The sequence below is a fragment of the Hypanus sabinus genome, chromosome 11 (genome assembly GCF_030144855.1).
Source record: "Hypanus sabinus isolate sHypSab1 chromosome 11, sHypSab1.hap1, whole genome shotgun sequence".
NCBI lineage: Eukaryota > Metazoa > Chordata > Chondrichthyes > Myliobatiformes > Dasyatidae > Hypanus > Hypanus sabinus.
Genome location: NC_082716.1, coordinates 38,144,508 through 38,159,774, shown reverse-complemented (window position 1 = coordinate 38,159,774; position 15,267 = coordinate 38,144,508). Strand labels below are relative to the sequence as shown.

Genomic DNA, 15,267 nt, shown 5'->3' with positions numbered 1-15,267 from the left:
GTTGAACAGTGTAAGAGTCCAGGGGAAGAATTCAGAATTGAAGTTACAGGCAGCTGGAAGCTAAGATTCACGCCTATGGACTGAACTAAGTTGTTCTGCAAAGTGTCATTGTGTCTGTTTGAATTCTCCTGTGTGGAGCATGCCATATGATGAGTATGAAATGCTGTGCTCTAACTTGGAAGAGTTTCTGCTTAATTAAGAGGTTAATTCAATATGATATTTATGTGAGAAGTTTGTTCTAACAGGTGTCTGATTTACATATTTGCATTCCTGATTTGTTTTGTAGTAAAGTTTATGATTTTGGGAAGGATCGTGAGTGAAAGCCAAAAGTGAGGTCTGGGTGGCACATTAACAATAGTGTATAGAGAGTATGCAGGAAGACTGACTGTACTTTGCACACAGGAATGGAAAATACAAGTTTCAAAATCTCAAGACTAGATTTTTCCAAATAGCTTAAGTGCGTGAAATCAACTGAAAGATCTCTGTCATTGCCAGATGTTTATTCATACAAAATTGGACTAGCCTCTATTTCACATGATTGTTTTGCAAGTTATCTTCAAAATGCTTGATTAACTTAATTCCATCTTTGCTCCTAATGTCCATCCAAGATTATTGGAATGTAGAGCGTATAGAGATGCTCAGTATTAGCAGTAAGTTTAATGGTTTATTTCTTGTTTGGCGGGCTTTGCCAAGTACACTAGATAACATTTCCATCAATTAGTTTGCAATCAGTGGAAATCCAACATTCATATCTTCTCAAAATTGTCTTTTTCCTTTAATGATTAGAACACATCTTCCTTCAGTAAGGCAATATCTATCATGAGAGCAAATAGAGAAATCTTGAATTTGAATCAGATACATAGTTGTGGCTTTGGTGTAGTTAATCAATATTAATGGATCCCTCTGATGTTCTTTATATAAATCAGTATAAAATTGAACAGAATGTCAGTTTTGAAAAGTTGGGAATGAAGATTTGCTGCAGGGCATTTTCAGTGGTGTACAAAATAGTTAAAATGTTAAATACAGCTTTGACCTTTACTGGCTGATTAAACAATGAAGATGGCATTAGATTAGAATAAGACTGAAGGTCAAACCAATTCACTGTACAACCATTTTAGAGTACTTCAGATATTGTTTTTACCTCCGACCTACCCCATGACACCTGTCTCCCCCCCTCCCCCACCAAAATTGCCTGTACTTGGAAAACATGAAAAAATAATCTGAGTTTGGTAATTTGGGATTCTTCAATTGTTTGAGAATTGAAAATGCTTTTGCAAATTTTTAAATGTTCTATGCAATTGTAATATTTCTTGATGTGACCCTCTGTTAAGTTTGGATAGTTCTTGGGTGACTGAATTGCAACCATCTGTCAGAGGAGCCTAGTTTGGATCAACGTCTTGATCACAGTTACACTACTTTGATGGAAGAGATAAAGGTGGTAGTAGCTGATACTAAGATACCTAATATGTTTTGAAGGTGCTGCTAGCAGGAATCAAGTTATTCAAACCTAACTGTAGTACTAAGATATTGAATACAGTTATAAATTTCTGCAAAGTTAAACTTGCTATTATCTCCTAGGGAATTAAAATTCTCCAGTATTAGAGGATATCTGTTAGGATAATTTGCAAGTTCCAGAAAGAACCATTTTTGTAAGCCTACAGAAAGTAGTGGATACACCCCAGTCCATGATGGTAAACAGGAGAGCTGTCACAGGAAAGAAACATCCATCATCAAGGACTCACACTATCCAGGCTGTGCTCTCTTCTCCCTGCTTTCATCAGACAGGAATCACAGGATCTTGAGTACCACACCACCAGATTCAGGAACGGTTACTTCCCATCAACAATCGGCTCTTGAACAAGAGGGGTTAACTTCACTCACCCCAAAACTGAATTAATTCTACAACCTATGGACTCACTTTCAAGGACTCTTAACACATGTTCTCAATACTTGATGCTTATTTATTATTATTTTCTTTTATTCTCTTTTGTATTTGCACTGTTATCTTTTGCACATTGGTTGTTTGTCCGTCTTCATTGTGCGTGGCTTTTCATGGATTCTAATGTACATCTTCATAACCACTATGAAGGTCTGCAAGAAAATGTGTCTCAGTGTAGTATATGATGACATATATGTACTTTGATAATAAATTTACTTAGAACTTTGCAAAGACAAAAGCATGGTTCATTCTTCCAATTTTTATTTCTCTTCCTAATAACTACCTTCAATTCATTTACATCTTTCCCCCAAATCAATGTCTCAGTTACTCGTCATTCGTGTTCCCTCCACAGCTCTGAACAACCTTTAACAAAGTCACACATCGTATCTTGCTTGACTGTGATCGTAGTTAACTGTCTCTCAACATTCTTCACAGTAGTCTGAAGAGAATTGCCTGCCATGTCTTTACTTCTCTTCCTTTGCTACAATCAATTTTTTTCAAACTCTAGCAGTATTATCTGAAAACATTCTGAGTATGAATATATATGCAGCTGGTATCCAATTGTCTTTTCACAATTGGTCCCTCTATTTCACATGAGTCACTATTTGATGGACACCTACTTCTTGATAAGCAGAAAACTCCTCCAATTAGGTATTGGGAAGAACATAACTATTATCTTCATTTCTGCTATATTTTCCATTTTCTAATCATTAATTCCTTTACTTTCTGGGTCCTTTCTGATACTGAACCATTTTGATTGTCACAACAATATCTCATTTAACCTGGGTGAGCTCTTGACATGTATCCTGCCCATTATTGATGCTCCATCTGTCATTGATAGTTTTCAAGGCTGTCCAGTCTAACCTTTCACAATCTGTAAACTTAAGCTCATCCATAACCCTGTTTAATATAAACTGCAGTGACACTGAAATTTCTAATTGGGCATGACAGAGGAAAGTGAACACAGATTTTGTTCGATATAGAGGGAAGTAATAAGGTGGGTTGGGGATATTTTCTATAGATATGCTTTTTAGGACTTCCCTTGCTCTCCTCACCAGTGACAATGTCTTTCCAGAAGTAACAAAGGAATAGGTAACCAAAATTAACATAATCAAAAATTTTAATGCTGAAAATCTTTTAAAGAGTTTGATTAAAATATACTTTGGAAATTCAATATGGTGACCTAAGGAACTAGTTAAGGAATATTTATAGCCTTACCATGACTACATGTAAGACAATGATTACATCTGTGCAATAGTTAGATTAAATTATTTTTTTCCTTTTTCCTAAAGCTTGGAAAACGGTTCCTGGCTGAAAAGTCCAAATTTTTTCCTTGGAATTAAACATTAATGAATTGTGCTAAACTCAGTCCTATTAACAGATTAGATAGTTTTTTGTAAGGTGTTGGAATCTGAATTAGTATGATAGAGGAATGAATGAAATTTGTATACTAATGTTTCCTAATCTTTCCTAAATGGTAGATTTATATAAGCTTTGCTGATTCACACTAGTTAAATGATCCCAGATTTGCAATTACAAAACACATTTATAATAGCAGCTATCTAGTAATTTCTGTTTATCAATTTTATTAAGCAAAATATTTCAGATTGGATAATTGCAAGGTATTGCATTTTGGGAAGGCAAATGAAGGTAGGACTTTTGCACTGATGGTAGAGCCTTTGTGAAAGTACAAATACATATTTCTATGAAAGTATTGTCACAGGTAGACAAGGTAGTTGAGAAGGGTTTTGGCATGCTGGCTTTATCAGTCAGAACATTAAGTATGAAAGTTAGGATGTTATGTTGCAATTCTACAAGATGTTGGTGAGGCCGCATTGAGTAAATTGGTTTAATATTGTCACATGTACTGAAGTACAGAGAAAAGCTTGTCTTGCATACCACCCATGCAGATCAATTTATTACAACAATGCATTGAGATAGTACAAGGAAAAACAATAGTAGTAGAAAGCAGAATAAAGTGTATAGTTCTGAGAAAATGGAGTGCAAGTATGTCCTAAGGTGTAAGATCACAACAAGGTAGAACTGGGAGGTCAAGAGTCCATCTTATCTGACTAGAATAACATTCAGTAGTGTTATAACAGCAGGGTAGAAGCTGTCCTTAAGCCTGCTTGCATTTTCAAGGTTTTGTATCCTCTGCCTGATGGGAGAACTGGATGGGAAGAAAATGCCCAGAGTGGGCAAGATCTTTGATTCTGCTGACTGCTTTACTGAGGCAATGAGAAGTGGAGATAAAGGCTAATGAGGGGAGGCTGGTTTCTGTGATGTGTTGAGCTGTGTCCATAACTGTAATTTTTGTGGTGTTGGGCAGAGGAGTTGCATTACTGAACTCTCCATGCTTTCTAGGGTGCATGGATAATAATTAGTAAGGATCAAAGGGAACTTGCCAACATTTTTTTGTAACTTCGTAAGGAAGTAGAAGTGTCAATGAGCTTTTTTGACAGTGATGTCAATGTGGCTGGATCAGGACAGCCTATTGGTGATGTTCAATCCTAGGAACTTGAAACTCTCTCAACACAGAAACTTAAAATTGGTCACTCTCCCACTTCTGATCCCTCTATGAGGATTGGTTTGTGTTCCCTTGTCTCACCCTTCCTGAAGTCCACAATCATCTTTTTCATCTTGCTGACGTTGAGTGTAAGGTTGTTCTGTGGCACCACACAACTGACTGGTATATCTTGCTCCTCTATGCCCCCTCATCTCCATCTGAGATTCTACCAACAATGATTGAGTCATCAGCGAATTTATAGATGGCATTTGAGCTATACCTAACCACACAGTCATTAGCATTGCAGGGAGTAGAGCAGTGGGCTGAGCACACACCCCTGAGGTGCTCCAGTGTTGATCGTCAATGAGGAGAAGGTAGAGTAGGAGGCTGAGGACACAGCCTTGTGGGACTCTAGTGTTGAGAATAATCGTAGTGGAGATGTTGCTGCCTGTCCTTGTGGTCTGTTGGTCAGGAAGTTAAGAATCCACTTGCAGAGAGAGTTTGTGAGTCCAATGTATAGCAGTTTGGAGATAAGTTTGTTTAGAATTATAGTATTGAAGGTGGAGTCTAAACAATATTCTAACAAAAGTATTTTTACTGTCTCCTGATTCTGCATTGTTGGAGTTCTGTTCTTTGGATTATCATTTTAATCAGGGTTGTAATCTGCCATTTCATTTGGATGCAGAAGATCCTATTTGACTATTTTGAAGAAGAATGTGTGAGTTGTGCCTGTTGTCTTGGCCAATATTTATCACTTAAGCAGCATTACTAATAAATAATATTTGATCATTACTATTGCTTTTATTGAGATCTTATGAATTTCACTGCTCCATTTCCTACATAACATGAGTACTTGCTCTTCAAAGGTACCTTGGTGGTTGTAAACATTTCTTGGGATGTTCTGGAAAGGATAGAAAATAGTTTTTTATCTCTCTGTTCCTTTTTTCTTATGTCCTTTATTAGTTCCATGACGTTGTTGTTGTGATGTTATTGCCATCACAGAGATTTGCTTGAGAGAGGGGATAGGAATGGGTGCTTAATGTCCAGGGTTTCAATGTTCTAGAAAAGATAGAAAGAGTGGTAAAAAGTGGTGGGAAGTGAGGTAATTACAATACTGATCAGCTAGAATCAAAAAGAGTTCTTGAGGATTATAAGGAAGCCAGAAAAGACTTCAAGAAGGGAATTAGGAAAACCAGGAGGGTCCAGGAAAATTCCTTGACAAGTAGGATTAAAGAGAATCCTAAGGCATTCTATACACACATTAAGAACAAGAGGATAGCCAGGAAGAAGGCAGGATAAAAGGGACAACATTTGCTTGGATGTAGAGGATATGGGTGAGCTCCTTAATGGGTATTGTGCATCACTATTTACCAAGGAGTAGGATGTAGAAGATAGAGAGATCAGTGCCGAGCATTTTAATATTCTAGGGCATTTTGAAGTAAAAGGAGGAGGATTTGATGGGTCTTTCAAAGAGTTTCAAGGTGGATGTCTGGAGTATTGCATACAGTTTTGGTCACCCCATTATGGGAAGGATGTTGAGGCATTGGGGGGTGGGTGGATGCTGAAGAGATTTTCTAGGATGGTGCTTGAATGAAATGGCATGTGCTATAATGAGAGGTTGGACAAACTTGGGTTGTTTTCTCTGGAGTGGCAGAGGCATAAATAGAGTAGACAGACAGTATCTTTTTCCCAGGATTGAAATATCTAATACCAAAGGGCATGCATCTAAGGTGAGAGGTAATTTCAAAGGAGATGTGATGGGGAAGTGCTGCCTGGGGTGGTGATAGAGGCAGACACATTAGGGATTTTTAAGAGGTGTGTGGATAGGCACAGGAATCTGAGGAAAATGGAAGGATATGGACATTGTGACGGCAGAGGTATTAGATTAGTTGTCAATTTGATTACTAATTTAATTGATTCAGCACAACATTGTAGGTAGGGCTTCTTTCTTTGTGATATGTTCATCTCCTCCTTCATTCCTTACATCCTTAAATTTTGTCAGCTTTGCTTCCCATTTGCCATTGTCATTTTACCCCCTCCACTTTCTTGATTTCTTTATCTCTGTTTCTGGTTGTGATCTTTCACTTAATATCCTCTGCAAGTGCACATTAGATATTAAATGCAGGTAACTCTGTACAGCACATAACACTACATCTCCCCTCTCCCACCTTCTGGCTTTTGGCCCCTTCCTTTCCAGTCCTGATGAAGGGACTCAGCCTGAGTCGTTGATTGTCCATTCTTCACCATAAATGTTGCTTGACTTGCTGAGTTTCTCCAATATTTCGTATATGTTACTTAGATTTCCAGCATCTACAGAATCTCGTGTTATAACTTTGTAAAACTTTTCGGTTCTGTCCACAGGCCTTACCCTGACATTCAATTTGCCTATTGCTTTAATTTTCAACCCATATCCCACTTTGATTTCTCTGCCCTTATCCTTCCTTTAAAAATGTTCCGTTGAATCTTGGTGTAAACTTGTGAACTGCATCTTTTAGTGATACAGATTTGACGTGGTGTCCGTTCAATACTTTCCGTCCACAGGCCATTTTTAGCTGCTTCTCTGTTCCTCCTTGCATTATTATCCTTTTCTCCATTGAATTTTCTGCAGTCTTACACCATCAGGAAGCTTTCTTTCTTTCTTTCGCACCCTCACTCTTCCTCTGCTTCATTTTGCTTGGATCTTGTAAGTTGAATCTCTTTATAGTCTGGTGGTAGGGTAGTGACTTGAAATCTTGATTCTGTTTTCCCTTCTCAAATGTTGCCTGACACACTAAGTATTTCCAGCATTTACTGATTTTATATATAGCTTATTGTTTATGTGAGACAGCACTATGGAAGATAATTTTGTTCTGGTAGCATTTGATTGTTATTGTTCATTGATTTTGCAGTTATGGGAACCATCTATATTTGAATGATGTTATTATTTTACAAGCTACATTTATCAATAGGGTCATCTATTCCCAACACATTTCTATCTCCCATTACATTTGTTTTCCTTTAAGTAGCACCCCATTGCTCCAGTTTGAATAGATTCTCTACCTCCTATCTTCACTGGGCACTTTGGCTAGTAGGGTTGTTAACACCTTAGGTTTGTATTAGTTTTGTTCCACTGTCTGTGAAAGTCACTTTGAAAGCCTCAGAGATGAGACGCTCTATTGGTACCCTGTCGCTTCCAAAATAATCATGCAGTATGTGCTCTAGTTAGTTACTGGTATTTCTGAGTAGGTAAAGGTCATGAAATCAAAACTTCCTAGAGAAAAAAATATTAATTGATACAGACTTCTGTGATCTTTGTGACTGTTTAAGGTGTCAGTGAATGTAATGCTTTAGATGAAACTCAAACAAGCTCATGTTAACTATCAGGCATCCCAGATGAATTGACAGGTGCATTGAGATTTCCTTCAATTATCAATTGAGACAAGTCATTTTTCACCTTTATTGTTTGATTCACACTGGCAATCCAGTTAGTGCATAATCTTTTTCAGCTTTGGAAGAAGACCTTTATATTTTTTGGGAATCATTAATTTAATTGTTATTTTACTCACTACTCAAGCTTTCAGTTATTTCATAATGTTGATATCCCTAATCATGCAAAAATGTTTCATGCATCCTCATTCTTGTTTTCACAGAGGAAGCGAAGAGAATCTGCTTCAAGCTGTTCTTCTGTAAAGAAATTGAAGAAGCCCTGAACTAATCTTATAGTCTAGAAAAAGGGTGAAATGTGGTTAAGTGAACCATTTACTGCATAACAGTTATGCAGAAAGGCCATCAAAACCCCAGGAAAATTGGGAGCTGTGAACTCCAGTGATAAAATTATCAAACAGTGTTGGAAACCAATGAATACTGAGATCACAACAACAGGAAAAATACCTTCCAACCTGTGTTTGGTAGAAGTTCCATCAAATACCCCAGCTGACCTAGAACTTAATTGACAGCACACTTTTATTTTTTCTCTGAACTGGATTGCGGTCCTTTGGATATTTATTATAAATGTTTCCTCTCTAGAAGGTTTTGTTCTTTTTGTATTGAGCAATGAAAATATCTTTGAGTGAAGAATACTCACATAACCAGAGCTTTGTTATGAATTATCCTCAAAGAAAGAAACTGCTACAAGTATATACAGAATCGAGTTCCTAGGAATTGTTCAAATTACTTTGTAAACAGCTGTTGTAGTGCAGAGATATCAATGTAGAATAAAGGATTTTTAAAAAATATATTTGTGGATCATATGATGATTTGAAGTTGGTGGTAGAAATTCCTGTCAGGCTTGTGAATAGGGATAATAACATTACAGATGAATGTACATCTTGTGCACCTAATTTGAAACTTCTGTGAAGATGAGAGACTTTGATCACAATACTGCAATGTCATTGTTTTTCTATTGATTTCATCTTTCAGTTTTGTTTTCAGACAGCAATGCAGTAACCTGTTTCAGAACTCTAAACCTATTTAAGTAAGTTAAAACATTTTTGTTTTTTCTCTATTAATGGGGCTTGTGAGTTATTCTATCACTTAGACTTTATCCCACACTTTTAGTGTCTGTAACAATAGCAGTCCCTTTATTTTCAGTTACATTGGTTTCTGGGTCTCTCTCTCAGGCCCTAGCCTGTTGTGCCTAGATTTTCTTTTCCCTTTGTCAAGTGCCTCCTCTACTGAATTCTTGGGAAATTAACACCATATAGCACTGTATATTTTTGCCTCTTTCAAGAAAAAGAATAGTGAGATTCAAAGTACATTTATTATCAAAGTATGTATGCACTATACACCTGGAGATTCATCTTCCTGCACACAGCCACGGAACAAAGAAACACCATGGAACCTGTATAAAGAAAACAGCAAACACCCAACACGTAAAAAAAGTCTCACAAATGGCAAAAAATGAGCAAGTAATACACAGAATACTAAACATCAAACTACAGAGTTCTTGAAACCATTTAGGAATGTTCAATTTAGTGCTGTGTTATTCGTTGACTGCAGGCTGCAGAGCTAGTCCACCCTGATCAAAATTGTGCAAAATAGCAATAAGGAAAAGAGCAACTAGAGACCAGAAACATATATAACATAGTCCTCTAAAAATGAGTCCAATCCATAAACTGCCGATCAAACCTGTCCACGACTCAAGACTCCAAAACCTTCCTCTGGCAGCAGTGAGGGAGAGGGAGACTAGTCAAATACAGGCAGACGACGCTGAACACGCTCGCCTTCCACTCTTCTCATTAATTTCAATCTTCTTCGATGCTTTAATCGGAGAGTTGGTTGAGAATTGGAGCCAATCATGGGTTCATGCTCCAACATTAGGCTGTGTGCTCCATTACCAACCTTAATCTCAACCATGCTGAATTCTCTTGGAGACTGCAAAAGTACCAGACCATTCAGTTGGCCCAGAAACACATTATCAAAATGTAAATTACAGCCTCCAATCACACACAGATTAGTAATAGAGATACATTTAAAAGAGGTAGTTTCAAGAACTGTCTGCAGGATGTCGCCGTTGGTTGTTGACACCATCTTACCGTATGGGTGAATATTCAAGATTCACGATTCAAAGTACATTTATTATCAGAGAATGTATAAATTATACAACATTGAGATTTGTTTGCTTACAGATAGCCACAAAGTGTAAAACCCAAAAGAACCCAATTAAATAAAATAAGAAATATAAATATGAAGCAGTTGTTGGGATGTAGAGGATATTTTTTTAAATGCATTGACAAATACAATGTAAATAGAATGAAGGAGATAAGGCATTAAGTGGAAACTGGATAGATATTTATTATTCTACTATAGTGTACTGTATCCCCACAGAGTACATGGAAATGTTCTGTTTTTCTCACTGTGTTTTGGTGTGCTGTACTCTTGGTCTGGCATCAAAGTCAGCCATAAAAGAGAGCTGGATATTCCCAAACTCTTTTGACCCATCCCATCCCATCTCCCATTGTGTATTGCTTATCATACCATGTAGAGGTTCATCCTAACCCCATCCACGTATATCCACATTTCACAATCGTTAAATGCAGATGACGGATCATTTCCTCTGTTTTACATCTCTCTCTTGACCAGTCTAAAACAGACCTCCAAAATAATATATTTTCTATTACACTATTTGTGGTCTTTGCTTTACCAAGTAATACATTCTATGTAATAGGAATACTATTGTGACATTGAGGTCTAAATATATTATTCCTATTCTTTAAAATAACAATGCCATTTCAAATGTTCAATCAAGATAAATTTGTAGACATTAATTTTTTGTATGTAATGTGAGATAAAACGGTGTCCTTTGTTTTAGTGGGAACAATCCTCAGGCAATTTGTTTTAAATAATAGCATAATTACAAACCATTGCATTAGGACTGTTCTTTAGAAGCTGACTGGGATAGTTCTGAGGAATATGAAAGAAATACTGTACTGAGTTATGACCCAAAATTCTAATTCAGCAAATATTGGTTAACTGTGTATTCTTTAAAATTCATATATATTGTGAAAATGGTTCCAGGCATAACAGCAGAGTCTGGGCAGGAGTTGCACAGGTAGAAAAAAATGTGTTAACCTTTGCTTCTGGCAATCTTTGTAAACAGTGTTAAGATCCAGATGCTGCAGCTGCTCACGTTCATGTGCAAAGCTGGAGGCCTTGATTAAAAGTTAGCAACTGTGGAGCTGCTTCAATCATTATCTGCGAATAGCATTTCTGTTTTTATGAAATTTGTATGTTGTTTTACTTGCCAATAATTGTTCTGTTATATTGCCTTGGAATCTAATTAGGAATTACGCACACTTTAAGTACATAACACAGAAGAAATTGAACTGTTAAATAATGGATCTGATGCAGCAAAGGGGCAGGAAAAGAAATAGTGAAGGTTTGATGATACGGGGACAACAACAGTTGTGTTAAAAGTGTGGTTTGCATCTTACTGATGATCTTATCTCTGTAACTAAAATACAATGCATGTTATTTTCGCCAAATAAATAAACCAGTAGTATTGAAGAAAATTTATCTACTTTATTTCTGTTTCTGCATCAATAATGTGTTTCTGCTCTTTTTTATTATTTTAATTTAAACCTATTTAGCTACTATCTGTGTTCAAACTTTTCTTGTGTCATCATCACATTAATGACAACCATCTTTGGCACTTCCATTTTTATCAAATTAGTTGGATCAAACCTTGGGGAACACTTGTGGAGGTTGGGAAGGTAGGGGTGAATTCATTGGTGCAGAGTGTCACTGGAACCATTGTTGGAATGACGCTGACACTGATTTCTATAAGCTGAGTAAACAGAATACTGTGCTGCTACTTGGAGTTTTTTAAAAGTGTATTGTAATGATTTGCTTGACAGATTTGTTTTTGCCTTTAAAAATAAATTGACATTTATTTTTCCTAATTTGTAACTACCTGGTGCAGAGGTTCCAATGCAGAAGATTGAAAAAACACCATCAGGGTTGTAGACTCGACCAGTATAAGCCTCTCCGCCATCAAGGACATCATCAAAAGGTGGTGCTTCAAGAAGGTGGCATCTATCATTCGTGACCCTCACCATTCAGGACTTGCCCTTTTCTTATTACCACTATCACTGAGGAGGTACAGGAGCATGAATAAGTACACTCAATGTTTTATGAACAGCTTCTTCCCCTCCATCATCAGATTCTGAAAGGCCTGTGAATCCATGAACCCTACCTGATTATTTTGCTCTCTTTTTTAATACATTTCCAATTATAACTTGTAGTTCTTTTGTCTTGTACTACTATACTACAGAAAAAAACAGGACATATGTCAGATAATAAAATTAATTCTGAGTACTTATGTTCAGAATTCCTTTATCTTAACAAATCATTTATGTGTTGACAGAAGAAACCTTCCAAGTCTTACCACTAGAAGGCATTATAGCACAAGGGTTTGGATTTTATAGTCAGATCTGCAATTGTGAACCAGTAGTTTGATTATAGTGTTTTAATTTTATAATGATGCCTAAAGTTTTTAAAGTCTTTTGATATGTTTAAAATGTTCTTGCTGAGAATATCTTCTTCTACAAGTGTCTATGAACTGATAGTTCTGTTGTATTTTCTTTATATTACAGTCCTAATTTCTGGTCAGTGCAAACAAAAGGAGGAGCAGCACTTGGGCTGAAAACCACTGGGAATTGATTTGCAGTATTGAAATGTATCAATAGTGGCTTGTAATAAAATGTGGATTAGATTTTAGCCATATGTTTTCTTGAGCAGAATATTGATTTGAATTACCCCAGTTATCAAAACAAGAACTTCTATACATGTATAGGCCTATATATGTGTGTATCTATAAGTTATGTTAAACTTTGAATACTTGCCAGGTTCTGATGAAAAGTCATCAAATTGAATCTCTAATGCTATTTCTTTCACCACTGATGCTCCTGACATGTTAAGAATTTCCAGCATTTTCTGCTTTCTGATTTCCAGCAACTGCATATTTCTTTGTATTTTTCAATTAGTTAGTTTCTGCTTTTAGAAAGGTGATCTTAAATATTTTATGATCTCAATCTTTTATGAAAAATCTTACATTTGCGTCATAATCCAGTTCATCCCACCTGGTGAGATCGAAAAGTACCTCGGGGCGAAGATCGATCCATGGTGCAGAGTCAGAGACGGTGGTTGGAAGGAAAAACTGGATTCGTGGTTCCAGGGGCTGAAAGCAGCAAAGCTAAAGCTGCTACAAAAGATGGAGCTCATGAGAACATTTATGATTCCAAGAATCTACTACCATCTGACCCTGAAAGGACCATCCCAGAACTCCCTGAGAGAGCTGGACCGGCTGATCCGGACAAGAGTGAAAGAGATACTCCATCTGCCGAACAACACAACTGACGGAATATGGAGGTTTGTGTCTACCAAAGTTGGAGGTCCAAATTCCGGTGGCCATGATATGGAAGAGGCTGGCACTGGAGCTCTCAGAGGACAGAGTAATTAAGGCATCCTTTAGTATGGTGGATGAGGACAACCAGACAGGCCTTTCTGTCATGGACTAGATTTTTAAATAGACGTGTAATGTTTCTCTTACAGTAGTATCTCAGGTGAAATCACTTACTTTTGTATGTTTTCTGTTGAGTAGCCTTTTCAGGATGAATTTGAATATTCCAACCAGACACAAGTCCTTCCTTTGCCATAATTATGGTTCTCTGTAGTGAATTACTTGTCATGTTCTCTCTGCAAGTCAGTTTGTTTCTAACTTCTGCTGATGCATTTGACTTCCTGTTCTGCCAATGGAATCAGCGACGGTCCTAAGCTGAGGTCCCAGGTGTGAAGTGCAAGTGAGGCTAAGGGATCAAATAGGGAAGGTTTTACGGGAGAAAATATTTGCAAATCTGATACAGGAAGTGGTACTTTTTGTGACAGCAAGCCACCCTACAGTAGGAGCGGAAGTGAAAACTCCATGAACAAAATTATAAAACTTGGATACTTCCAGCATTCTGGTAGATTGCAGCACATTCAGAGGTATTCCCATTCTTTAGAATATCAGTGATGCAAAACACAATTATATCAGACATATCTAAGAATTACTAAAACTAAAAAAAAAGTAGTAAAAATAGATTTGGGCAACACACTCAAAATGCTGTCTGGCCTGCTGAGTTCCTCCAGCATTTTGTGTGTTGCTTGGATTTCCAGCATTTGCAGATTTTCCCATTTTTAAAAATAGATTTGTCAATAGATTCCATTCAATTAACATGAATTGGCATTACATACAAGAGAAGACTCATCTGGGTGTTCTAGCAACTTCCACTACTGAATATCTTGAGTTCACTTCCGTGAACAGGATGCTCAGACCACTAGAAATGAATATACATACTTTGGTGGTGGGGGGGTGGGGGTCACAGCATTGAACTAACCAAATATTAGGAAATATCTATTGACTTAATTACATCTTTTGTCATTTGGACAAATTCAAGCATAATAGACTGATGTGGCTTAGAACTAGTTGATGGAAAATGCATAATAATAATTTAATATTGCACTTTTCTTGCTACAGTTAATTATTCAAAAACCAGAGTATTTTAAATCAGTGATCTGGACATGTCGTCAATGTGGGGCAATTGGATTTGGCAGCATGTGAGTCATTGCACGTGCATAGGCAAGAAATTCTGCATTAATGAACTTTCCTTTAGAAGGTCATACTCTGCAAAGCTGTGAACAAAGGTAAAGTGGACCTTTTACCTTTCCACAGTATACATTTTCACCACTGCTGAACACTATGAAATGCAGGGAACTAAAAGTAATTACCCATTTTCACGTATGTTATGACTGATTATCCTGAATCATTAGGTCCAATGTACAGAGACTTAACATGTGAGGAATTGGTCTCATAATTTTTTTTCACAGGAACCCCACTGTAGAGAAAAATAGTTTTATCCAGGAGTTAACTTCGTACATTCTATTACAGCTCAGGGCATTGGGAGTTTGGAGTTCAGTTCCAGTGTCTTCTGTAAGAAAATTTGTACACATCTCCCATAATCCAAAGACATACCACTTAGTAGGTTAATTGCCCTGTGATCAGGCTAGGTGTTAAATCGGTGGCTTGGTGGGCCAGAAGGTCCTGCTCCATGCTGTATCTCTAAATAATAAAATAAAAAATGTTATAAATATGCTACATTGGAACATGCAACAAACTAGGTTCATAGAAGTGTATTCCAAATAGTTTTGTATAGAAATTGCGCAACAACTTATCAATGTGTATGAATACTGTTGCCCCATATAGTGACTCATTTGTTTATTTTCACATACATTTTATGTATTTGAGCAATTTTTTGAGTGGCAACTATACTAGATTCTCAATATTTACTTAAAATCTCTTTGTTCC

At 36.9% G+C, this 15,267-nt stretch overlaps 1 protein-coding gene across 3 annotated transcripts in view; it reads left to right on the top strand.

The window, feature by feature from the left end:
- The window catches only part of dmap1 (DNA methyltransferase 1 associated protein 1), a 101,588-nt gene extending 89,430 nt beyond the window's left edge, over positions 1-12,158 (top strand). The window contains exon 12 of one of the 3 annotated variants that reach the window (XM_059984147.1): positions 8,075-12,158. Coding sequence is in view for 2 of the 3 variants with exons in the window: in XM_059984149.1 (XP_059840132.1) it covers positions 8,075-8,134 (60 nt within the window). In the remaining variant the exon portion in view is untranslated. The remainder of the gene's footprint in view (positions 1-8,074) is intronic. The other 2 variants (XM_059984149.1, XM_059984146.1) reach the window with 2 other exon arrangements.
- The last annotated feature ends 3,109 nt before the right edge of the window (positions 12,159-15,267 follow it).